This window comes from Symphodus melops (genome assembly GCF_947650265.1).
Source record: "Symphodus melops genome assembly, chromosome: 18".
Classification (NCBI taxonomy): domain Eukaryota; kingdom Metazoa; phylum Chordata; class Actinopteri; order Labriformes; family Labridae; genus Symphodus; species Symphodus melops.
In genome coordinates this window covers 6,711,810-6,738,540 of record NC_136708.1, presented here as the reverse complement: position 1 = coordinate 6,738,540, position 26,731 = coordinate 6,711,810, and the positions used below count along the sequence as shown (strand labels likewise).

Sequence of the window (26,731 nt, the reverse complement as noted above, 5' to 3'; positions counted from 1 at the left end):
AGGTTAATGCCTCTGAGTCAGGAGTGGGTGCAGTTCTTTCCCAGAGAAACCCAGAAACCTAGGCTATAAGAATGGAGGCACTGGTTGGATGATAGAAGATCCTTTTTTTTGACCTGGACAGACAACACAAAAACTTCTCTGCACCCTAAAAAATAATACTGCACAGTACTTAATTTAAACGATGAAACATTTTTACACACACAAATATTGAGTAAATTTCAAAGCTTTGAAATCAAGTGAAAGAAACCATGAATAATGAATAGATTTACTCAATATTTTCAATCGTGTACGCCGGAATTAATTAAGTAAAATGGCAAAAACCGTTTTGTAAATTTAACTAAAATACTCTATAAAGCGTTCAGAAAATATGAGCTGAAAGAACTTAAAAAAATGAGTAGAGATAAGTAAAACCAAAAGGAGGATTTAACTAAATGCTTCCCTTTTATTTGCTTAAATAAACAACTTGTATTCATTAAAAAATTGTCTTGTGCTCTTTTTTTACTTAAAATATTGCATTCTATAAGAGCATATTACTTCAAGATGTCAAACTTAAAATCAGAAACACAGGCATGACCAAATCTCAAACCTGAATGTTTTATTCTGACTTTCCTGCATCAGATTTTAAGTATGCAAATGAAAACTGCTTATTTCAGCACTGCATGAAACAGCAGAAACATTAATGACAGTATTGTACAATTACTGTAATAACCAAACAGTAAACATAAACATTTTGCAAATCTCTCTGAATTTGGCAAAGTTTCAAAAAGAACTAGAGTATACTCAACCACATGACAGCAAACGGGAGTTCAATTGTGCTTTTTATCTTTAACTCTCACCAATTGTCATTTGACTTTGAAAATTATGTCTAACTGTCTTGCAACATGTTATGTAGAACTCACAATACAGTCGTCATGGTCACGGTTTACTTTTTAACAAAAAGACATCTCTCTCGAGGAATGCTGTCCACAATGTTTTCAGACATTACAACTCAACTTTTAAGTGGCAAAAACAAACACTGCCTGCTTCCATCATGTGTTATAAATCCCTGTTCAACTCAAAACACATCGAAACATAAAGCCTGGTTTCAAAATTCCTCTTCGAGTGACTTTACAATTAGAATGTGTGGTGTAAGGCAAAATGAAATCATCCCCACTTTCAAGTTTCCCATTTAGATGACCTTACATTGATCAACTCTTCTCTTAGTTGTGATAGATAAATTTAAATCGAAAGCTTATAATTAAACTTGGAAATACATTGTTACAAACTTAACATGCATTAAGTACATTCTCCTCTAAAGTACACTGCAATCAGTGTTTTATTTAACTGCCTATAAACATAAAATCAGATGTGTCATGCCTAATAGAAAATAAAAATAGAGAAAATCCCCCTAAAAGCAATTGTAAATGCAGACTCAATATACATTCAAATAAAATGAAAGTGAGCCTGACCCCACCTGATGATGGTCTGTCTAAAAGGAACAAAAGATTGCTTAAGTTTCTCTCCAGAACCTAGAACAACTAACAAGAGTCCAATATCACCTTCCACATGTGGTTCAATGAGCCATCTGAACAACTGCCTCCAAGCAAACTACATGACCATGTTTCTCAGTCTTTGCACCTTTACTGAAAGGTTTCCTGCATCTACCTCCAAAAACATCTTTTGAAATACCTCAAAAAGGTATTTCAGCGTTTTGGGGTATTTCAGGTCTAAGGCATAAGTCAGTCCTAGCAGGTAGCAGCAGGCTCTGCTGAGATTTGGTGAGATGGTTGAGCACAGCAGAACCCTCGATGACGATCCCGACATCGACTTGTCCACTTTCATTCCGGATCAAGTACACAGCCATCACCTCTGCTGCCAGCTCTTCTTCCACATTGACAGCTGCATCAGCAGTCTGCAGATATTGTAAAGACAACTGATTATAAAGAGGCAGGCAGGAAGCAAAAAAATAATAATAAAATTACCAACACAACTAAATTAAATCAGTTGTAAAACTTTGTCCAGCAAGTTTTAACTTAATATAGCATCATGATTTTTTGTCAGTTGATTCATTAAATAAAAAAAATATTCTATTTGTACTGACATTTTTAAAGAAATGTTCGAATAAATAATGTTTTGCAACATCCAACTAATTATGCATATATTTGCAGAGTTCAAATCTTTATTTAAATTTTACAACGAGGGGTCCAAATTTTTAAAGAGCGGATTTTGGAAAGAGCCTTTTTTTTTTTTTCATAAAACAGAAAATAGGGATATTAAATCCTTTTTGGTACGTTTCAAAAACAAAATGTTTCATAAATGAGAGGAATATGTACAAATCCTGAAGTTTGAGTAATGGAAGTGCTTTAGAAATCGAGATATTTGGTTCAGATTAAGCACAAAAAAAATAAAATAAATAAAAAGTGTCTGTCCCGTTATACACGACCAAATGGATATTAGTTGGACAAGGTTTTTGGTTCAGTGTTGTAAAGAAAAAAACAACTACCGTAAATTCCGTACTATTGAGCGCACCTGGATATAAGCCGCACCGGCTAAAAATAAGTAAATAAATGTATTTGTACATATATAAGCCGCACTTGATTATAAGCCGCAGGTGTCCACGCTATAACAAGAGCTATTTACACAGACGTAGGCTACCGGTAACATCCGCAAATACTGTAGCGTCCGTACGAACGTTAAAGGACGACGAGAGCGTTCAAATAATAACTTTTAATAACCCGATCACTGTCGGCCGTGACCACGCCGTTTACAGCAGAGAGCAACACATAACTTGCCGTAACAATCCAACTCTCTCCCCCAGCGTTCTCTCATACAGCCACTCAACACGTTCTCGCTGGTGCATTCACTGACTCTCCACATAATCGGAATTATGAACACATTATCAACTACTGACTTTACAACATGAACCGTTACAATACGAAGCCTAGCCGATCGCCTTTAACTTGAAAGCTACATCATATGTATTTCTCCGTGTGTTTTCCATCATGAGGGTGCGTGCATGAAGCGCAAAATGACTGATATTAAGATCCGACGTGACGAAGTCAAATGTTTTTGCGGCAGAAGCTCATTGTCCCCCATAAAAAATCCATGCATTAGCCGCACCGGAGTAGAAGCCGCAGTGCTCGAAGTGTGAGAAAAAAGTAGCGGCTTATAGTCCGGAATTTACGGTAATTTGAGATCATGTCTGTTAAAGATGGTTGTATAGGAGAAATATACAGACACAAACAGACGAGGATTAGTCACCTAAACAACTAAATACACATTCTGGACCTCTTATATATCATGGTATGAAAAATATTGAAGCGCTTATGCATTACCAAAACAAACTTAATTTCAGTTTAGCACATTAGTTTTAGAGTGAAACCCAGATGATTTTTTTGTTGGACTCACCTCAAACTCCTTACATAAGGCAAACACATCTTCACCAAGGTGGTCAATAAGACATCGGATGACAACTTCTCTGGTATTCTCAATGTGAACGCCACTCTGTTCAGGAGAAAATGCATTTTCACAAAAAGCATGACCCACTGCTTTCTTTCCTCAGTGCATATTCTAGTCTGGAGAAATACTGATGACAAGCTAGGAAGAGGAAAACAGTAGCTAAACAGAGGAGTTAACTACAATACCTGGAATAGCGTGTTCATTTCTGTGCGATGTCTCTCTCCAGCAGCACCTTTCTTGGCTTTGAAGATGGAAAGCAGTTTAGGTGAAAAACGGTCCAACATCGACATGAATTTGGCCTCAAGATTTACGGTGGTGATTCGCTCAAACTCTGCCTTGACCTTTGGGGAAAGAAAAAAAACCCAAGAAAAAAAAAATATAAAATGATTTGATCACTTAAATTTGGGCAACACACTGCAATACAAGCAAACAGAGCTTTTTCTGCCCAAGATGGCTTTGTGTTGAAGAAATGTCAGTAACTCACCTGTGACACATCGAACAAGGCAGGCCATCTCTCCTTGATATTCTTGATGCTTAACTGAAGACTGATGACATCATGTCTTCTATGCACAAATGTCTTGGACATCAACTCCTGGTTGGTTGTGCTGCCGTCTCTCTTCTTTAATTCAGAAAGAATTTGTATGCGCAGTAGCTCTTGGTTTTCACTGCTTTCTCCTGAAGAATAGTTCGGAAGATAAATCACTTCTCCTTTCCGGGCTTTTTTGACATTTTGGGCTGGTTTCCTTTCACCAGGACGCTTGTTTTTGAGGGAGTTGCATGTAACTTCAGGGAACCCAAGGTTTCTGAGCTTCGACCTGTAATTTCCCATTTTGTATTTTAGGCTATACATCCATCCGAGCCATCCATTTCGACTCCCAGGTTCTGTCAGACATGGATGTTTTTTGACTAAGGCTTCTGCAACCTGAAGGCCTGTGGGATAGGCTGTGTGACCGTATATATAATCAGCCAGTCCTTCCATGATTTCAGACCTGACACGGGTGTTGGTGAGGACAGTGCCATTTTTTGCAAAGTCTTCATTGCCATGTCTCAGCACTGCCTCTGTTGCAACTGAAAACACTGGAATGACAACTTCATTTGGCCAGGATACCCTTTGAGGGCTTAATATGACAGTGTCTTGTGATGAAGAGGTGCCATCCGAATGGTAATCTGCAGAACTAGACGACAAGCATGATGAATTCCAACTGGAGGTGTCACAACAATTCTCACCCCCGGTTACATTTTCAGTCTCAGGTGCTGCAAGTGAAAGCACTATTGACGGAATCATTAGTACTTTGATCGTCCCCTTATGTTGAACCTGGTAAGTAGAATGAAGTGTAAAGTAATCACCAAAGTCTTCATCAAAGTAATGCATGGTGAATTCATCATGGAGTTCAAATGTGTCCTTCACAGTCTTATGTAAATGGTCCACTGTGCCTGGCATCCCTGAGGGCAGTGTGAGCTTTTCACTACGGTGATCTATAATCCATCTGTATGAAAATAAATCACAACTGGAAATCAGAGCAGGAGTAAGACACTTAATTGAAAAAGACAAACACCTAATACTTGACAATAATGTGTCTTTTTAAAGTGACCATGCGTTTGCCTCCCACACAATATGCTGCCAAGTGGTATGTATCACTAAGTTGCTGTATCTGCAGCAGGGCTACCTTCCCAGAGTGCTCCAAAACAAATCCCCTAAAATGTTCATAATACCAGCTGTTTAGACATTTGACAATGAAATTGAGATCACTGCCAACAATCGCAATCTGGGAAATCTCCACAAAATCAGGTAGACCTCCAGTACATCCATAAGGCAAAATCATCCCCACTGCATATTTTGTTCCATGATATGAGACTGCATTTGTCAAATCCACTTTGGTTTGTGTTGGATGTGTTTCTTTTAAGCTCTCCTGTATATCTGCATGCAGCAATACTAATGAAATACTGGTTACTTTACTGACGCATAATGCAGGTTTCAAAGAATCAGCATGTAGATGATATGCCATCATCAATTGGTGCCTTGAGGCGAGAGACAGTAATACATTTCTGAAGCTTTGCGTGTATTTCACAACTCTCTTGAAAAAACTATGCTTAGACTCAAAGCGCATAGTCCAGACACAAACCAAAGGACCAAAGCATTTTATCATAGCAGGATAATGCTCCAAGAAATGGTGCTTTGGAATTAACTTTTTCTCAGGGAAAACTTCCAACAGTCTATGGCGATGTTCGGATATTAGTGTATCTAGGTAGCTAATGCTTTCCTCTGTATGAATAGGTGATACCACAAGTTCAGTAATGTCTTTTAATGTCATGAGAACTTGCCAAGCCGGCTCATCGAATGGTATCTTTACACCAATTATGAACGGTAATAATCTCAGTAGGGTCCAATTCTCATGTGCATTCCCACCAACAGATTTGCGAGATGAAAGATTTTGTGGGATGGGTTGGGGGTGATCCGTTTTATCCGTCCAAGTATATGGAAACTGAGTTATTGACTCATTCAGTTGTAACAGGGTGAAGTACCATTTTTTTATAAACAAGTTAAGACATAATGCCAACTCCAAAGGAATTATTCCTTCAAAGAGATCGTGGAGCACGTCTGGTGGGTAACCGGTAACACAATGAAAATGCTTCAATTTTTCTGTTAAGGTGCAAACTCTCTTAACACCACAACAATGTAACAAAGCAGGGTTTTCCTTTACAGTCTGAACATGTAAAGCATAAGTCTCCTTTGTCCTTGGTTGGAAAACCCCTGAACGCACCTCCTTTTGCTGATAGTCTGAATGGTCCCCAATACAAAATCGACATATGTTATGCCCAGTAAAGCTCTCAACAAGGCCACTCAATGAATGAGCACCGAGATTGTCAGCTGAAACACAAAAAACTGTTCCTCTAATATTTTTACCAATAGTAGGGAAAAAAATGCCTTCTTCCTCTAATGTGATGAAATCATTTGAGAGGCTCCACAACTGTTTCGTAGCCAAATTTCTTAACATCATTCGCTTTACAAAGGAGTGCCAAATTAATTGATGTTAATTGTGATCTCAACTCAGGTGGCACATCTGCAAGTACCCAATACACCCCTGTCACTTTATGTTTTTTGCGTGAAGTTCCAAGCGGATTACAGACTTCAAAATCATCCACATAAAGTATAAGTGAAATCCTGAGTTCTCCTTCAGCATTAAACTCATTTAACTTGAAATATTTCCCATCATGAAAGGATGACAACTGTGATAGTGTGCCTGAATGTCTTGTCAGTATCCTACTTGCAATGTCTTTGTCATTTAATAATAGCTTTAAGGTTTGTAGAATAGGTACATATTGAAAGGTGCAATTTTCTGATGGATCCAATATATATTCAACTGGCTCAATAACATGAAAGTTTTCAATGAAATACTTTCCCCTCTTGAATTTAGAAAAAAAGGGACCATCTGGAGCAAGAGCTTTAGCAAGAGGGTTGCAGACAGACAATTTTTCGACTAAATCACTGATAACCTTTTCATCAACTGTGCAGTTATTTTGTGTTAAAACGTCTTTCACTAAATTTGAAATGCACTGAGATGATGATGTACTGATAAACTGAAGCTGTTCCACCAAGTCATCTATACATTTACCAGAGACATTATAAATGCTTTCTAACTTTAGCAAGAGAGAACCGATTACTTTCAAAAACACGCTTGTATCGCCTTCAAAATCCAAGTCTACTGATGTTTCCAACTCCACATCATTAACTGATTCCAGTAAGGCAAATTGGCTGCCAATAGGAAGTTTTACAAGAACTTCAGATTTTAAGTCATTACACGAGTAGGATTTGTGCTTTCGGCTTTTGTGTGTAGCATAAGTCCCATATATGTTAGTTTTGAAATCACAACCATCAAACACACACTCTATTGTTTCTAAACTTTTTAGATGAGAGTTAATGTGTTGAAAATAATCCTTGGTAAGTGAAAAACATGAGTCACAAATTTTACATTTGAAAGCTTTCACATCTTTCTGATTTTCCGCTTCCTCTGATTTATGAGCTCTATACAAGTGTGTACGTAAACCACCCCAAGTTTTGAAAGAGCATGGACAGTCCAAATGAATGCAGGGAAGAAAATGTCCACGACCTAAAAGTCCGTGTTTCAGTCGATAATGCTTGAGAAGTCCCCCCGTTGAGGATGCCAGAGAAGTACAAAGTTTACACTGCCATCCCATGAGCAGTTACCTTGCAAGAAGGATAAAAACTCAGGAGCCCCAGTGGCTAGTCTGGTGTGAAGCTCTGTCCTTTCAACGCCGCTTGCTGTTCACCCCTCTCTCTCTCTGTCACATGCCGTCTCGTCTCTCACCGCCTGTCACAGACCATAAAAGTAAAGTTGATGGACAAAAGTCAATATCCCTACAACACATATAGAAAATAATGTCCTACTAGATTTTAACATCCCATATTATCATTATTTACAAAGAGCAACTTACCTGTGTTTTCTTGATCAGTTGTTTTCGTATCTGAAATGCACATTTTTATATTATTATTAATACCATACCTAACTCTTGACCTTGGGATATGAACATTTTTATACAACCTAACCCCCCACAGTCATGAATTGCATGCTTTTAATTCCAATAAATGAATACTTTTACTGAAGACCCATTTGCCCTCCGCTCTGCCTGAGCAATGCATGCTATACTAGATGGAGTAAGATTATAGATCAGCACGACGAGGAATTCAAGATAGAGCCTGACCTGACGTTCAGGACAAAGAGAGACAAACACACACTATGTTGACTGTTCACCATTTTCTAAACGTTTTAAAAATTGTTTTACTTAATGAATCGATGTAATTGTTTTTTGGAGATTTAGATTAGTTTTTCACCTCACATTCACATCAAAAAAGTGTATTAATTTAATACAATTTGAAAAAGAGCAAGAGTAAAATTCAGTAAACCTTAAATTGTTATGAAAAATCCTAAACACATTTGTATATTATAGTGTGTTTTGGATACATTCATTTATCATAAAAATTAGGAAAATATTTAGATGTTAAAAAATATAGCCTGCTCTGTGTTCATCAGCGCTGCAGAGACACACGTGCCCGCGCGCACACACGGGAGGTCAGCGTGGTACTGTGCAATAACCTGTTAACCAGAGTTAACATGCACTAGTTCGTAGTTAATGTACGTAGAATACACTTTCGCAAATAAAAAGCCAAACTTGATTAATTTACACATTCAACCCACATTTAGGTGAACATATCATAATCCTCTCTTAGAGCAAAAATGAATAAATGCGTGACACAAGCTAAGCATGCTAGCTCAACGGCTAAAATAAGCTTAACACAAAGCTGTGTGTATGTGCTACACATGCACCCCTCCCCCGCACACAGCTCCGCGTTCCAAAATCTTTTTATTTATTTTTTTTAAACGCTTTGACTTTTTTTACACGGTCGTTGCAGTCATATAACCGAATATACATTAGGCTAATGTAAAAAAAAAAATGTTTAGTTGTACAGAAGACAATAAATTGCATGTGGTTGCTTGCTTAGGCTTGCTAACAAAGTCAAATTTTAACATCGTAGACATGATATTAAGACTGGTCAGGTGTTCCTTCTGTCACAGAGTTTTTTGTAAAACTATTATTGTGTTGAAAGATATTTACTTAAATGCCTTGTCCAGCTCTTGTCGATATAGTCTGGTCAGAATGAACTTCGCAGCGCGCCACAGCTTTGCCTCAGCCGTTACGGTTTGAAGCATAAGTACCGAGTGATGTCGTCACTTCCGCCAGCAAACTTTTTTTTTTAAGTAGATAAGTCAAATTACAAATAATATTAAGTAAAATTAAGTAATAATTGTAGTTCTTGAAACTGATTGCTATTCACAGTTTATTCTCAAAAATATTGATGAAAAATACAGTAATTATTATAATATATTTAAACAATGTAACCTGTTAGTCAAATCACACTTTTTTTTAATTAAATAAACTTACTTTATCTATTTACATTTTACACAAAGATTTCTGTTTTATTTTTACTCGTGAATTTTGATATAGTTTACCCAAATATTTGTAAAAATGATGTTTAGTCATCTTTTTCAAGCAATAATATCTTTATATTACTGTTACATTTACTAAGCCCTAGAAATATTTTTTAGAGTGTGCTACCTGCGTTAAGCCAAACGTCTCACTGTCACCTCTGCATCTCACCTTTGAAGATCATGATTGGCTAAACTTTAGTTTATATATGTTTTCTATGTTGAATCTGTAAATGGAGAAACCATGCACCTAAACTGCCTCTTTGAGCAATTTCTAAAGCACTCCAGAGCTTCTCACACATGAAGACAAGCACGAACAATATGATGGTAAGGACTATTTGTTTATGCAGTAAAAATCATGTATTTATTTGTTTGTTATGTGTTTGTGTATTCAATAATCTATGTGTTGTAGCTGGCCAAAGGATGGTACTCAAACCCCCCCCCCCCCCATGTCTATTGCTGAGCCCTTGCATATACTTGTAAGAAGCTACATAGCACATTGTTCCCTTTGTAACTACAACACAGACATAGACACACACACACTGTGCTACTAAATAAATTATATTCAGCCACTGGCCTGCTGTGCCCTATAGGTCAGTGTGTGGAGCAAAGACGCATTAATCATTCTGAGGGGGTGTGTGTAAGCAAACACTAGATGACCATCAGCACCCTGTCTTTTCTTGTGTGTATTTTTCGAATTGTGTTTGAGTTTTTTCCGTTTGTGTGTGTATACATGTGTGTGCTCTACTAGATGTATGTGTATGTTATACTATATGTATATGCATGGATGGCTTAACTCCACCTTCTATGTTTTACTGTAATGTCTTTGTATATAGTTTATTGTCTGCTTCATGTTTCACTGGTAAATGTCGATCAATGTCTGCCCTCAGGTCTCTTTCCTCCACCTCAGCAAGCTTGTATCTCTTCACCACAGCTTCATTGCTTTTCTTCTTCTCCTTGGATTCCTTTTTGTTGAGTGAAGCTTTTGTGATTCTTGTCAAGTGCGTTTTTTAGTTTGTGCAGCTTGTCCCCACTTGATAGGACATCCCCCAACTGAAGTATACAGGACTCCACTCTTTGCGTTTTTAGCTGCTTTTATTTCTTTTGCAGTCTGTCTTCTTAGTATTTTCCAACAGTTTGCAGCAGTTTACAGTAGGTTTGCAGTAGGTGGCAGTAGGTGAAAAACCTCAAAACAAAAAAGAGAATGTAAATTTTTTTAGCACTCTTTGGTTTTGCCATCACAAAATAAGAACATAAAATCACAAAATAATGATTTCTACTGGCCTACTAAATTTTTAAACTTTTCCTTTTACTAAATTTTAGCAAATCAAATTTCATTCGTTTTTAAATAATCATTTCATTAATCAAAAATGCAGATAAATAGATTTCCAATAATCTCATCTGAAATTCACAATAAACAATCAGTTTTTTTTAAACCAAAAGAGACCCATGTCCGTGCCTTTCGAATCCCATGGCCCCTTGAACGCACCACCGAGCCGACACTCGCAATGTAAACATTCATTGCTATGCTTACCGGCTGCTCTTCAGGTGTCTTTTGACAGTTTAGGGGATTCGCCTGCACAGTGGACTTTAGGGGAAGTTTGGACAGTTTTGTTTGGACAGTTTTGTCCGTTAATGAGCCTGCCTCATCTCCTTCACCTGGTCCCGCGGGTGCTCTGTTTTTTCCCCTCCGGAGTGCGCACCATGGCTAATTATTCGTTCCTGCCTCTGACGCCAAACCTCCGGATGGGAGGAGGGAGTGAGAGGCGAAAGGCAGCTCGATCACAACAAAACACCTCCCACTCGACCTTCCCACGGTGAGTGTTGGGAAGGTCGCAGGACAGTCTTTGAGAGCTGCATTCTTAATTTCATCACTCTTGCTCCTCGACTGGCAGGAGAATGACCAACCGCCTGACATCTCTGTGCAGTGTCGCGGTTTGAGTGTTTCCTTTGAAACCGTTGGAAGTTTGGCCTGCTGCTGGTTTTGTTACTGGAGTATAGGCGCTTGAGACGACTCTTAAGTGCACATCCCTTACAATGCCTTTTGAGTCAGGGTGTGTCTTTGTGACACGTCCAAGTTTGAACTGGCCTCTAATCGCGTTTTGGTCACACAGCCAGACGATGTCACCTACCGCAACGCTCCTTTGAGAGGTGTGCCACTTGTTTCTCACGAATAGGTTAGGACCTGCAAGTTGGCTCCATGATCTCCAGAACTTGTTGACCACGTTTTGCATTTCCTGCAACCTTTTGTAGGGATAACTTTCGAAATCGAATGTCTTTACATCACCACTAGGAGAGGCACGTCCCAGCAACAGGGTGTTCGGTGTGACATACTGGACAAAATCCTCACTACTTTGTACTCTGGCATCTATTGGGCGCTCATTTGCTAAGTTGGCAGCTTGTTGCAAAGTTGTCTGGAACTCACTGTAGGTGAGGTTGGTTTCACTGTCCAGGCCTTGGAGTGCCTTTTTAATGATGCGGACAGCAGCTTCAGCAGCGCCATTGCGGTGAGGTGAGTCTGCTGGTTGTATTTTCCACTCCCAGATGGTGCCATTTTTTGCAGAGGTTTCTTCCAATACTGATCTGTTTTGACTTTGCAGTAATTGGTACAACTCCTTAAGCACAGGTTTAGCTCCAATGAAATTTGTTCCAGGGTCCGACCAGATCCTCTTCGGGTGCCCCCTGACTGCAGTAAACCGTAAGTACGCCATCAGGAAACTTTCTGTGGACATGGAATTCACTAGGTCTGTGTGAATAGCTCTACTGGCCATGCAGCTAAATATAATTCCCCACACCTTCATCTTCACCCTTTTCTTCACTTCATCCTTTACAAGATAGGGTCCAAAAAGGTCAACAGCTGTATACTCGAATGGTGCCGCTGGTCTGGTTCTCTCTGGAGGTAGGCTTGCCATTATTTGTTGACACCTTTTTGCTCTGGCTTTTCTGCAGAAGAGGCAGTTCTCTACAACTTTTTTGGCAATTAGCCTCCCTCGGACCACCCAGGCTTTCCTTCGAATTCGCAACATTGTTGCAGCCACTTCTTCGTGGCTTTCATTATGCGCCTCTCGTGCAAGCAGAGTTGAGATCCATGCACCGTGTGGCAAGAGTGGTACAGCTGTGGAATCTTCGTTAAAACTTTGGATTCTTCCACCACAAAGCAGCAATCCAGATTCTGAGTCTGTGAAGACCACCAAGCGGTTTGTTGTGGAGGTGGGAAAAGTTACCCCTTCTTGCGCTGCAAGGAATATGTCCCTTAAGGCATCCTGACGCTCTTCGACAGAGACAACTCCACTATCTGACACTGCCTCCCACTTTTGTGACTTCAGGGTCTTTTTTATTCCAGCGAATTTCTTGGCGGCTCTCCACACCAATGCAACCGTTTTCACAAGCCTGGTTGAGTGGCTAAAGCGTTGTTCGCTCACCAAGATTTTGACAGCCAAACCAGCTGGAGGTCTATGGGGTCTTTGTTGAGTCAAACCCGCTGTGTTTTTCCTCACTTGGGCTCTCATTAGCACAGACACAAATGACTTTTTCTGTATCTGGCTAATGTTTTCTCGTGCTATTGCAGCCACATCCTTTGCTGACTTGATTGGCCATTCAGTTTCCTGACGACTAAGGAATTCTGGCCCCTGCTGCCACTCGGACCCGTCTTCCAACTGGTCTGGTCCAGCTCCACGAGTGATGATATCTGCAATGTTTAGTGAGCTTGGGATCCACCACCAATCCTCTAGGTTTGTGCTGCTTTGGATTTCTCCGATCCTATTTGCAAAGAAGGTTTGGAACCCGTAACTCTCCCGGTGTATAGCACCCAAGATGGTCTGGCTGTCAAGGAAATGGTACCATTTCTTCACCTTGATCTGGGAGTGCTGCAGGAAGTATTTCTTCAACCGACTTGCAAAGACGGCTCCGCAGAGTTCAGCTTTGACTGGGTCTCCCTTTTGGTCAAAAGGAGTCAGCTTCGCTTTTGCTTCGACCAGTCTCACTGTGGTAGCAGCTTTACATGTCCATCGGAGGTACAACAACGCCCCATACGAACTCTCACTGCCATCCGAGAAGGTGACTGCTATAGGCTCAGCAACAGTATCCAACGGGGTGAGAGATCTGGTGAACATTATTTTACTGAGTCGGATGTAGTCTTCGAACAGTTCAATCGCACTTTCCCGAAGTCCATCTGACAGAGCCAGATCCCATGTATCTTTCACGGCAGCCATCTTTGGCTTGGCCTCCTGAAAAGCTTTTCTCGCCAGAATAGTCCCTTTTTGCTTTGTGGGTGCTGTCAGGCCAATCGGGTCGTATAGCCCAGCAACTTGACTCAATAACTCTCGTCTGGTCAAAGGGTCGGGGGTTACTGCTTTCACATCCTCTAGCAGCAGGTTTTGACCTAGTCTCATCTTCCTTTTCCGCTTTGAGAAGTTGATTCTCACCATGACGTGCAATTTGTCATCCTGCACCTTGTAACCAAGTCCGAGAGCTTTGCTGTCCTCATCTTTCATTTGGTTTGGCAGGATAATGATCTTTTGCGACAACTCTTCAGTGTCTTTCTTGCTCTCGCCAGAAAAGACCCACGGCTTCAGTGCAAACCCGCCAGCTTCTAAGATCCGTTCCACGTTTGTGGTTATTGTTTTGAGCCTTTGTAGGTCGTTGTGGGATGTTAGGATGTCATCAACGTAGCTATGCTCCTGCAGCACTTGCCGTTCTTCCTTCAGATCGCTGAACTGAGGGAGGTTAGCCGTCTCTCTCATAGCAAGCTGTGCTATACATCCAGCCGGCTTGTCACCAATGTTGACTCTGGTGATCGCAAACTCTCCCAAATCCTCAGTCTCTGAATCCCGCCACAGGAACCTGTGCAGATGGACCTCACGTTCCTCCAGCCAGACAGAGTTATACATCTTTCTTATATCTCCCAAGGCAGCAAAGGAACCTTGTCGGAACTTGAGCAGAACTCCACGTATCGGGTTGAGGACATCAGGACCTTTTAGCAGGATGTCGTTTAAGCTCTGGCCTTGATACCTTTGACTACTGTTCCACACGAGTCTTACTGGGGTTGTAATGGAATGAGGGTTCGGAGCGATCAAGTGGCTTATATACCACACAGGTCCAGTCCAACTGAGAAGGGTTTCTTTAGACAGTTTCTTTGCAGCATGGCGATTTACCATTTCGTGGACTTGTGCAGTGTATGCCGCTTTCCACTGGGGGTCTTTGGCCAGCTGCCGCTCTGTTCTGAAGAAGGTTGCTTCTACAGCTCGTCTGTTGTTTGGAAGGGTGGATGGATCTTCGAGCCACGGATAGCTTGCATGCCAGTGGGGACTTTTACTATGTTCATCAGCACCAGCATATGACAATCCGCCTTTTACTCCCTCCATCTCCCGTTCTTCTCCCAAGGTCATGTCTTTACCACCCGGCTGACAGTTGCCACAACGGCAGCCCCCGCATTTTGGGTTGCAGCCAGTGCCGATGCTTTCCCACTTCCACCATTCAAAGAAGTCACGAGTGGTGGTTGAGGTGTAGACATGCTGGATGATGGGTGAAGTGTATTTGAATTCTTGGTACCTCACAGCCGCAGTCCTCATCGATCTAGCAAAATGTGTGCGGGACATGTGAGCCGAGACAGTTGTTTTCTCGAATAATTCAGGATGAGTCCCTGCAACTGTTCTTCCGAGTGGTCCATCCCAGAGTACCAGATCCCCCACGCTGCGAACTTTTTGAGGAGCTAGTCTGCCCTCTTTGTGGCTAATCAAGAGCTGTATCTCTTTTGGTCTTCTGAGGTCGCTGATTGGCACATCTGGAAAGAATGCATGCAGTTGTTTTGCTGAAACTGGTTGGTGAATGTCTGCAATGTGTTCAAGGCCATAGCAGACCAACTGATGTGACTTGAATGTGCCTCTTTCAGTTTGAATTCGTACCTTCAGCATGTATCTTTTTGTCTCAACTGTGACCTCCATGCCTCCAACCCCATGAACCACAAGTTTAATAGCTTCACTTCTCAGGTTCAGACTTTCAGCTGCCTTGTGCGTTATGTAGTTCGTATCGGATGCCAAGTCTATGAGAGTGCCAACTTTTTGTCCAGCATTAGCTGTGACTTCGAGGAGCATCATGACAACTGGCAACTCTTCTAATCCGTACTCCGCCAGTAGGCTCTGCTGACCTGAGATGTGGGAGGTTCTGGCCACGGTATTACTAAACACATTGCGGCACCGTTCGGCGAGGTCAGGGGGAAGGCTCCTTACAAAGTCTTCTTGGGCTTCGGTGTAGCTTTTGTTCCCTCCTCCCACTGTAGTGATCTTGGTCCTATTTGGACATAAGTAGATGTGATGAGCTGCCATTTGACCTTCTTTGCAACCTTGATTTTTGCAGAGGAATTCACTTTTGCAATAGCCACCGTCTGAATGAACCTCCAAGCACCTTTTACAGGCTCCCAACTTCTTCATAGCATCTCGCCTTTCAGCCAGCGTGAGTGTGCGAAATTTTCGGCAGAAATACAACTTTCTTCTGTGTCCTCTGTCTCCGCAGACAACGCACCCTGGAAGTTGGCCGTTTGGATTTGCTTGAATTGCAGTTTTAGTGCGAGCTTGTTTTTGTTCATGCTTGGGTCTTGTTGAGTCGCCACTGAGTTGTTCTAACTCTTCATATATGGATTCTTGACTTTGTAGAAATTTCAGGAGACTATCAAAGCGCTCCTCTTCATCTGTGGCTTCCCCCGTTTGTGCTACGTGAAGGAGCCACTCTTTCTTCAGCCCATCAGGCAATTTGCTTTCAATACCTTTGGTTACCAGAGGGTTCTTTATGGCCCCAGTCCTGCCAAGGTCACTTAGGTCTGAGAGGGCTTTTTCTACACACTGGATGAGCTCAATGATTTTCCGAGGCTGCTGATCCTTTATTATTGGGAGCTTCTGGAGGTCTTCCACTATCTCGATTGCAATGTTTGTTTTGTTCCCAAAACGATTTTCCAGTACTCTGAACATGTCCGTCGCTGTTTTGTAGCTTGACAGACGGAGAACCCTGCTGGTGTTGTCGTCAATACTGTCAAGGAGTTGAAACTTTTTTATTTCCTGCGAGCCCGTCGGCTCTCCTTGTATTTGAAGGGCCTCCCAATCCCTTTTCCACCGATGGAATTCACGCTTTATTCCTGTGAATTTGGGGAGTGACGCTGGTTTTAATCTAATTTGAGGTGGAGGAATTAAGATGTTTGCTCTGGTGGCTTGTAACCCCTTGTCAGCATCTTCTTTCACTTTTGCCCGGATGCAATCAGCCTTTCTTGCTGTGAGCTTGGGGAACATTACCTCAAGAACGCGTATGCGGCCCTGGAATTCCTGCTGTTCTGCCTTTGGGGCCCAGCACTTCCATTTCACAAATAGCTTCTTTGCAGCCCTTACGAGGAGTCCGAGGTGTTCTACCAGGAAGCCAAACGCATCTTTATCCTCACTTGGATCAATAGCAGACACTCTATCCGCTTCTGTTTCTGCATTCTGTAGTGCTGTAACAAACTCCTCCTCCCCATAATTGGCCCACAAAGTTTGTTGGATGAGGTTCCGAAGCTCACTCAGTTTAGTCTCACAGTCTGTGGCGGATTTGTCTAGATCAGTCTTTTGCTGTTCAGTGAGCTCTTCAGATTCATTATCAACTGCATACTGTGCTCCAATATCATCATTTATTTCCATGACTTTGGTTGCTTCCAGTGTTAGCTTCTTGAAATTGTCCTTGAGCTCATCCTCCGACATTACTGTGTGAAGCCGGGTTATGTTGTTTGCCAGACGGGAGAACAAACGTTTTGCTGTTGTTCGGGAAACTTTTAACTGGTCCATTGTCACTGACTCTGTCATCTTGACTGTTGTGATATGATGTCCAGTCTCTTACAGTTGCTGCTGTGGTTTCTTGGTCCTCAGCGGTTTTTCACTGTCAAGTGCGTTTTTTAGTTTGTGCAGCTTGTCCCCACTTGATAGGACATCCCCCAACTGAAGTATACAGGACTCCACTCTTTGCGTTTTTAGCTGCTTTTATTTCTTTTGCAGTCTGTCTTCTTAGTATTTTCCAACAGTTTGCAGCAGTTTACAGTAGGTTTGCAGTAGGTGGCAGTAGGTGAAAAACCTCAAAACAAAAAAGAGAATGTAAATTTTTTTAGCACTCTTTGGTTTTGCCATCACAAAATAAGAACATAAAATCACAAAATAATAATTTCTACTGGCCTACTAAATTTTTAAACTTTTCCTTTTACTAAATTTTAGCAAATCAAATTTCATTCGTTTTTAAATAATCATTTCATTAATCAAAAATGCAGATAAATAGATTTCCAATAATCTCATCTGAAATTCACAATAAACAATCAGTTGTTTTTAAACCAAAAGAGACCCATGTCCGTGCCTTTCGAATCCCATGGCCCCTTGAACGCACCACCGAGCCGACACTCGCAATGTAAACATTCATTGCTATGCTTACCGGCTGCTCTTCAGGTGTCTTTTGACAGTTTAGGGGATTCGCCTGCACAGTGGACTTTAGGGGAAGTTTGGACAGTTTTGTTTGGACAGTTTTGTCCGTTAATGAGCCTGCCTCATCTCCTTCACCTGGTCCCGCGGGTGCTCTGTTTTTTCCCCTCCGGAGTGCGCACCATGGCTAATTATTCGTTCCTGCCTCTGACGCCAAACCTCCGGATGGGAGGAGGGAGTGAGAGGCGAAAGGCAGCTCGATCACAACAAAACAGATTCTATTTTCCCTCGTACAATACATTTATCTTGCTCCTCTCCACCCCCTTCCACCCCAGCTGGGTCCTTTCTTTTCTTTTTTCACTATCCTTTAATTCTACTCCCTTATATGCACTATCAATTTATTGTCGTTTTTCAGCGCTCTGGTATCTAATGGGAGACAGGTGGGTGAGAATGCGAAGCATCACATTAATTTGCAGAGAGTAACTGTTCGTACACAAGAACAAAAAACAATGAGCCACCCCCAACCTTCTGCCATGTCATCACCACTGACCGAAGAACAACCGTTGCCTTTTTCTCTATCGTAGTTTTTTTTTTTTGTCTAACACCATTTGCACATCAGTAAAATAGGTGTCTATAGATTTTAGAAAAAAAATCAGGTTCTAACCAATAAAGAATCTTCTTTCTCAGGTATTACAATTTGTATTTCAAGCCACATTAGCAGTTTTAATGGCAATTTTTTAAAAGTTTTTTCTTGCTACCAATCTTCTACGCTGTCAAAAAACTTCTACTATCTCACAGCTATGGTATGCACAGTCATTAAATTGAAATGTCATTGATGGTCCTCTGTTGATGAATGATTATGGTAAAGGTAAATGGACTTGAGCTTTTGTGAGCTTGTCTCATCTTCTGACTACTCAAAGCTTTAAAGCACTTTAACCCTGCATGTCCCTCCTACACATTTACACACTGTTGGCAGATGTTGATGTGTAAAGTGACCATTAGAAGTAACTAATCACATTCAAACACATGTATACGCTGCCGCTGAAGCAGTGGGAGCAATTTGGCGCTATGTGTCTTGCCCAAGGATACGTCAGATGTGTTGCTGGGTATTTAGCTATTGCAGTTTCTCAAGTCCTCCTTTGACGATGATGTGTAGATGATGAAGAAATATCCGCTGACACTGACTTGCATGTAATATAAGACATTTATTTACAAAAACAGCATCAGTCCAGGTTAGCCATGTTACCTGGGAGAGTCACCAGCCAGTTGTGATCCTCTCGAACAAAGAAAAGACCCTAGTATTTATGCAGCATTGGTCAACAACATCAGGACATTTACAACTCTATTTAGGCTTTGATCATTCAGGTGTGCATCTCCTACAGTCCTGCACCCCCTGTGGTTCCTCAGGACATATGGCTTCAAAGGTTACAAATCACCATGGGGTGTCTTATCTCCCCCAATGTATCCTAAGGGTCTGTTCTCATTTCAATACCAAATTGCTTATCTTTCACAGTCTTAAGGAATGACCCAAAATAGACCCCTTCATTGTCTTTGATGTTAAACAAATCTCTCGACTTAAAAACACCATTTGTCCCACCAACAGCTCACATGTTTCAGCAGCATACTTGCACTTCACTTATTTATATTACATTGTGTTGCATGTAAAATACACTTCACTATGAAAATACAGTACACACTATTACTAGGAACAATTCAAGTAGAGTTGTACATGCTAATATCCTTAATTGTCCTAATTGTTGATTGGTGTGATGAAGGTGGAGGAGAATTATATAGTGCATCAAGAAAAGGATGTCATTGTTTTCCTTCTTTATTGCTGACATACATCCGCACCGCTGGACACACATTGTTATGTTTTAGTTAAGCGGACCCCAAGTACAGAGACGGGCACTTGATGAAAAGGTTCAAGATGGTAATTTAATGTTCCAAGGAAACACAAAAATGAGCAGGCAGGGAGGGCAGGGAGCTGGCTGGCGAGATGACGATCCACTTGAGAGAATGGGAAACTCAGACAAGGTACACTAGAAGTCACAGGAGGCACACCAGTGTAACAGGCCCCGTGTGGAGGCCTGTTGCAGGATTAGATTTGTTCTGTAAATAACAGGAAAATAATGAGACGTGCAAACTGATGTTTCCTTTCCTCGCTTCTGCCAGTCTTTGTGTGTACATACTGTATGTTGATGTATTTCAGTTACAGTTTAACTGAATTTTGGTTTTTCAAATCGTTTATCTGTGTTATTATTCTTTTCTCAGTATACAAAATATTCTGTTTTGTTACTTAAAGAGCTTTTAATAAATGCAAATATGAAAACGAACATTCTTCATGAACTCACGGTTACTTTAACAGAGATATAGGAGCTTTACAAAACAACATTGGAACCAGGGACAAGTCATGACCAATATACACTGGCGGCCATATATTAATGTGGTGGCAAGCTAAGCTAGCTCTCATGAGCGTCAATACTAAAGTAACTTAAAACTTTCAAAACACATTTAAAACACATCCTGACACACACTGACAGATGGCTTTAGCTTTTACACGTTATAGAAGAATATAAAGACCACAAATATGTGATTTCTTTACTTTACTCACCTGTAAATAACAGGGAAATAATGAGACGTGCCAACAGATGTTTCCTTTCCTCGCTTCTGCCAATCTGAAGACAAGGGCTGATGCGCACACTAAGCTGTCTCATGTGGAGGATACACCTCCTTGTGGCACAAATTGAGAACACACTAAATAACATTTACATAAAGTAACAAAACAAAATGCTCCCAATTACACATAAATACACACAAATAAATCACAAAATGTGATCACACATTTCTGTGTGTCACACCAGTAAAATCTGGAGACAAGAGAAAAATAGTCCACGAAAGCGAAAAACTAACGCCCAAAAGTCCAACTGGATTGTAAGCTCAACAGCTGGGAGCATAACGTGACACTACAGAATGAGTCGGAATTATCTGGTAGAGTAGTGGAGTGCAGGCCAGGCTTTTATGGAGGACGTCATGACTGATTAGAGTCAGGTGAGTTGAAACACCAAACACATACCCTGCCCTCTTTTTGTACCTCTCCAACTTACTAGCTATGATACAACCCATGCCATTATTATGTTATAATAATTATTATTATTATTTTATCGAATTAATTTCGGTAATTAACTCTTTCCCCGCCAGAGAATTCTAGAATGCTTGCCAGCCAGCGCCAGCCTTTTTCACCATTTTCACCAATCTTTCAAGACTCACAGAATATTTTGTTCTTTGAATATGTAAATATTGAATACATCAAAAGAAAGATCAGATTCATATACAAAAAACTATTTTATTCAAACTTCATTCAATCTTTTTTTATCAGCACTTGAATATCGGCCATTTTCACAAAAAAACCACATTCCGGACAAAAAGCTGAGAAAACAGCACTTTTATAAAACACTTTATTTATTTTCAAGAAAAAAAAAGTGATTTTGAGTTTACATTTGGATTCTTTTTACTTTCATTTGCCAACTACAGTTATATTTTAAAATAAACTAAAATAAATAAAAATGATTACATAAAATTATTAATTTTCTTTGAATAGTGTAGCACTACAACATTTACAAACTATATTATACATTTTTCTTCTCTTATACACTCAGAAATACTTTGTTTTTACAAACACTTAAATATCATTATTATTTTCAATAATAAAACATTAGTTGAACAAAAACCTGATCAAGAGAGACAACCGTGTCTCCCAGGGAAGTGCCTTCTCCGCAATAGGGTTTCATGTTGTAACAGTACTCTGTGTCAGAATCACAAAGGATGGAGGATTTGAACCCATATTTGACAGGTTTTTGGGGATTGTATACCCTGAACGCTAGCCGTCCACGCCACAGAAGCATACCCTCATCAATGCAAATGTTGGTGTTAGGTTGATACGTTTGACTGAATTTAGATATAAGGTAATATAAGACAGGGCGGACTTTGTACAACCTGTCAGTGCTATTTGCTGGCCTTGATTCATAATCATTGGAGTGTAGAAATCTCCATATGATCTCAAACCGGTTGTGGGACATGACCTTGTTGAAGTAGGGGGTGACCAAAATGTCATCTGTAGACCAGTACATTTCAAGGTCAGGCTTACGAATGATATGATGAAGAGCAGCAGCATCATTTAGAGGTCCAGGATTCTCAGTGAAAAGGAAAGTCTTTTGGCTGCCAGTTAATTTCTTTCCACATCAGATTACCTGGACCAGGACCTGCACCTGGCTGGTTTACAGACCCTCTTGCTTGGTCACCAGGTACTTGACCTCCACCACACCCATAAGATCCACAGGTCCGACCTCTGCCTCTTTGCTGTGTTCGACCTGTAAATAATTAGAAAGACATTTTTTTTATTCAACAGTGTGATGTGCACAAAGAGAGAAACGTTATTTTTCGGCCTCTTCATATCACATCTTACCTCTTTCACCTTGAGTAGTTCTGTGTAAAGGACACCTGAGCCTTGAATCCCTGGACTCTGTGTGTAAAATGACAGTAAAATGTCAAACAAATATTCATTTGGTAAATAGTTTGTGTACAAAATGAAAGCTAAATTATTTCTTTTTTCATCTTCTCTCACAAGTTAGCAGATGCTCTTGTCTTGTAGTATCTAATAATCATACAATCCAAGTAACATACTATCAAACTAAATAAAATAGGTTATCATGACTCACCTCTTGCACCTACGTGTATGTCTGGACCTTGGAGACCTGGACTCTGTGTCTGGAAATTACAATAAAATGTCCGTCAAAAATTCGTTTTGTACATAGTTTATGTACAAAACTGAGAGATATGTTATTTCGACGTCACGTTATCTCATGAATTATCAGATGCATATGCTATCACGGTGAATCAAAAAATAACGTGATCATATCTTACCTCTGACACGTCCTGAATCCCTCCATTCACTGTCGCCGCTGCTGTCTTCATCCAGATCAGTTTCACGGAGGTCAAAAAATGAATTATCAGAGTCTGTATCGATAATTAACTCTGTAGTTTCCGCAGCCGAATATCTCCTTGCTGGCGCCGGCATGTTTGTACTGTTCAAGAGCTTTTATCTCATATCTATACGGCTAATGTTGACTTTTTGACGCGCGTCAAACTCACATACAGACTGATAGAACACCGCCCGCTGGAAAATAAGGACGAAGAAAATGTTTGTTTTTTTTCTCTCTACTTTCCCGCGGGTGGTCTTGTTTGTTGGTTTTTGACCCCACAGTCCTGTAACTTTTTCACAATGTCCGCCAGAGCGCCCCCTATCGTATTACACTGAAAACACCAATTGACGGAATATTCCGTCAATGGCGGGTAACGGTTGGGTTCCAAATGACGGAATATTCCGTCAATGGCGGAGAATGAGTTAATGACAATCATTATATATGTTTTTTTTTTAATTTCAAATTTGCTTTTGTTTACTCGTTTGCTACTTTCCACTTAGCTGCCAACCTTGATGCATTGCACTACCACACACACATTCACACATTTCCTTTACAACTCTCATATCCTTTGGTTGTATTTGTAAATGTTTTGTGTATTTTGATTTTTGTTTGTTTTCATTTTTCTATTACTTTTTGTTTTTATTTTCCGTTTGCTTTAATTGCCATGCGTATGTGCACATTTTTGTCTTGTACTTGTCCACTTTATCACATAAAACATATTCATATAAATTATATATATTAAAATAACGTGGCTTCCTGATGTAAAAGTAAATTGCTGAAAATATTGAATTGACATTGTCGCTTATCTTATTAATCATAAAATGACCTAAATAACGTGGTGAAAATGTCTTTGTTAGCATCATTGTATAGTCTAGCTTTCGTGCTAGCACTCTGTCCTTTTTGTCACTATAGGGGCTGAACTGACTGGCACCTTCTGTGTCTTATTAGGGTGACCAAACGTCCTCTTTTGCCCGGACATGTCCTCTTTTTACGTCCTGTCCGGGGGGGCTGTTTTTTTTTTTTATAAAATCATGAAAATGTCTGGGGTTCACTGTCTTTCATGGAACCATCAAGTTTGTCCTTAAATAGGACCGGCGCAAAATACTACGGTAGCTACTTCGTTGCGTGACATAATTCTTGAGAGACTGCTTTGTGGGCGGCTCTCCACATTCACAGGGAACAGCAGACAGTGGCAACAGAGCTGACAGCGGAGCAGCATTGATTGAACACAAAATGCCGAAACGTAAGTGCAGCTAAACAGATGAACTACAAAAACACTGTAAAACACTACAGCAGCTACACAGCAACAGCAAAGAGATGTCTTGCAAAGACTTTTATGCTTATTTGTTGGACTGGAAACTGCTGGGAAAGACCAGTTCTGCAGAAAATATGGATGGGCAGACAAGGAGGATGAAGAAGAAAAGCAGGATGAATAAGACAAAAAAAAAGATTAAAAATAGGTCATTTTTGTTTGTTAAGTTAGTATTTTGTGAGCATTTTTTCTAATTTATTATTTATCTTGTTACCTTGAAAAGGGATATATTAAAAGCTGGATTTTCTAACACAAAGAGTTCATATTTTCACATTATTTGAAAAGAGAGCTATTATTTTGTTACAGGTAGTTACATATTTCATTTGATTTCATTACAGAAGTTACATTTGCACCATTGAGGCATAATAAATCATGATCATATACCTCTGAAAAGCCTGTCTGAATTTGTGTCTCATGGCCGTCCCGAGTGTCCTCTTTTTTGGAAATCAAAATATGGTCACCCTAGTCTTATTCACTTACAATTGACAAGTATACATCCTGACATCACTTACAAATGACAAGTATACATCCTGACGTAAAAAATATCAATGAACTATCTCTTCAAAAGTTCAATGAAGCTCGAGGGAAAGTTCAGTCAGAAAGATATTCTTCATGCAGTTTCCATTGTTTAATTGTCATACGATGCTGCATTCAGGCCCCCAACATAGGCTAATTTCTCCCTCTTGTGATCGTTTTGATGAGCTGTTTTAATCCCTATAAAGCACTGCAACACAATGTCATTGTTAGCCTATCATATTGCTGGTGTTAATTTTATGCTTCTGTTACATGAAACCCTGTACCGCCCCATCATTGCCCTCTGTTTCAATATGGTCAATTTTTGACAGACATCCTTTAATTACCATATGTATCATGTCACGTTCTTGCTCTCAGGATGTTCTGATAATAATTTTTTTATTCATGTTAAATACAGATTCTCATTTACCGTAAATTCCGGACTATAAGCCGCTACTTTTTTCTCACACTTCGAGCACTGCGGCTTCTACTCCGGTGCGGCTAATGCATGGATTTTTTATGGGGGACAATGAGCTTCTGCCGCAAAAACATTTGACTTCGTCACGTCGGATCTTAATATCAGTCATTTTGCGCTTCATGCACGCACCCTCATCATGGAAAACACACGGAGAAATGCATATGATGTAGCTTTCAAGTTAAAGGCGATCGACCTGGCTGTCAAAGAAGCTAACAGAGCTGCTGCACGTTAAGATGACACTGACAGCGACAACAGAGACTGAGGAAGTGAGTAATGAAGTCATTCTGAGGCAGTGAATGGATGGACTTTTTCTTGTGAAATATATTACGGTCATCTTTTTCATCAGCCGTGTTACAGACACCGTCGGCTAGGCTTCGTATTGTAACGGTTCATGTTGTAAAGTCAGTAGTTGATAATATGTTCATAATTCCGATTATGTGGAGAGTCAGTGAATGCACCAGCGAGAACGTGTTGAGTGGCTGTATGAGAGAACGCTGGGGAGAGAGTTGGATTGTTACGGCAAGTTATGGTTTTGTTCTCCGCTGTAAACGGCGTGGTCACGGCCGACAGTGATCGGGTTATTAAAAGTTATTATTTGAACGCTCTCGTCGTCCTTTAACGTCCGTACGGACGCTACAGTATTTGCGGATGTTACCGGTAGCCTACGTCTGTGTAAATAGCTCTTGTTATAGCGTGGACACCTGCGGCTTATAATCAAGTGCGGCTTATATATGTACAAATACATTTATTTACTTATTTTTAGCCGGTGCGGCTTATATCCAGGTGCGCTCAATAGTACGGAATTTACGGTACTTGTTACTCTTGATAGAAGTATCTTTACACCTGCTTAATGGATGAGCAAAACACAAGGCTTACTGTTTTCTAATAAGAGCTACAACAGTTAGTTAATAAATCATTCATCTTTAATCAAAAGAAACGTAATTGGAAACTGCATCGACTATAATTATAATGCTTACAAGCTTTACTGAGAATTTTAGGGCGTTTTACTTGTTTTTGTGTAATCTTTGTGTTTTGGGCTCAAAGCTTGTTGGTGGAGCTGCATTCTTGTTTTACAATAACCTGATTAAAACTGCAGTCTGTCTGATCATTTATTTTTCTTTTTTTCCTGCCGCATCCTGTCACACCTTCAAAAATGGATGATTTGATTTTCCTTGCCTGCAAATGATCAAGGGAACCAAAAAATGTTGATGTTCGATGTTCAACATTCTTGTCATATTGTCCCTCTGTGAAATCTAAGTGCAGTAGTTTGAACGGTGTCCCTGAGCAAGTTCTAATTATGCCAAATCAAGAGAAGAAGGCTTCATTCTCATACTGAAAGAGTTGTTATCTCACCAGTATGGAACACATACAACTAATTTCCCCCCAGTATATAAATAAAGTGAAGTCTTTGGAATTAAAACTCTAAGTTAAATGTTAACCTAACCATGCTTACATGTATTCATGTTCTGTTTGTGAGAGCTTTAATAATTTAATCAAGTCTCAGTGAGAGAGAATGGAATGAAATGCCCACTACTTCTTTTATGTATTTTATTAGTTAAAGGGATACTTCACCCATTTGCATGAAG

At 40.3% G+C, this 26,731-nt stretch overlaps 1 protein-coding gene and 1 long non-coding RNA gene across 3 annotated transcripts; both read right to left on the bottom strand.

Moving 5' to 3' along the window:
- Nucleotides 1–580: 580 nt before the first annotated feature.
- LOC306839562 (uncharacterized protein) lies at nt 581–7,763 on the bottom strand. Of its 2 annotated transcripts, XM_079368325.1 has the most exons (5): nt 7,646–7,763; nt 3,923–4,057; nt 3,624–3,779; nt 3,388–3,483; nt 581–1,891 (listed from the first exon to the last, which is right to left on the bottom strand). In XM_079368325.1, exons 2-5 carry the CDS (start codon nt 4,022–4,024, stop codon nt 1,670–1,672), a joined length of 576 nt encoding a protein of 191 aa, XP_079224451.1. In that variant the 5' UTR covers nt 4,025–4,057; nt 7,646–7,763; the 3' UTR covers nt 581–1,669. The 2 variants fall into 2 exon arrangements, with proteins under 2 accessions (XP_079224451.1, XP_079224450.1); XM_079368324.1 differs by lacking the exon at nt 7,646–7,763 and having other exon boundaries at nt 3,923–4,103.
- LOC306839564 lies at nt 581–25,638 on the bottom strand. The gene is made up of 2 exons (XR_013781218.1): nt 25,098–25,638; nt 581–1,668 (listed from the first exon to the last, which is right to left on the bottom strand). It is a non-coding gene; the product is annotated as an uncharacterized lncRNA (long non-coding RNA).
- Between the last annotated feature and the right edge of the window lie 1,093 nt (nt 25,639–26,731).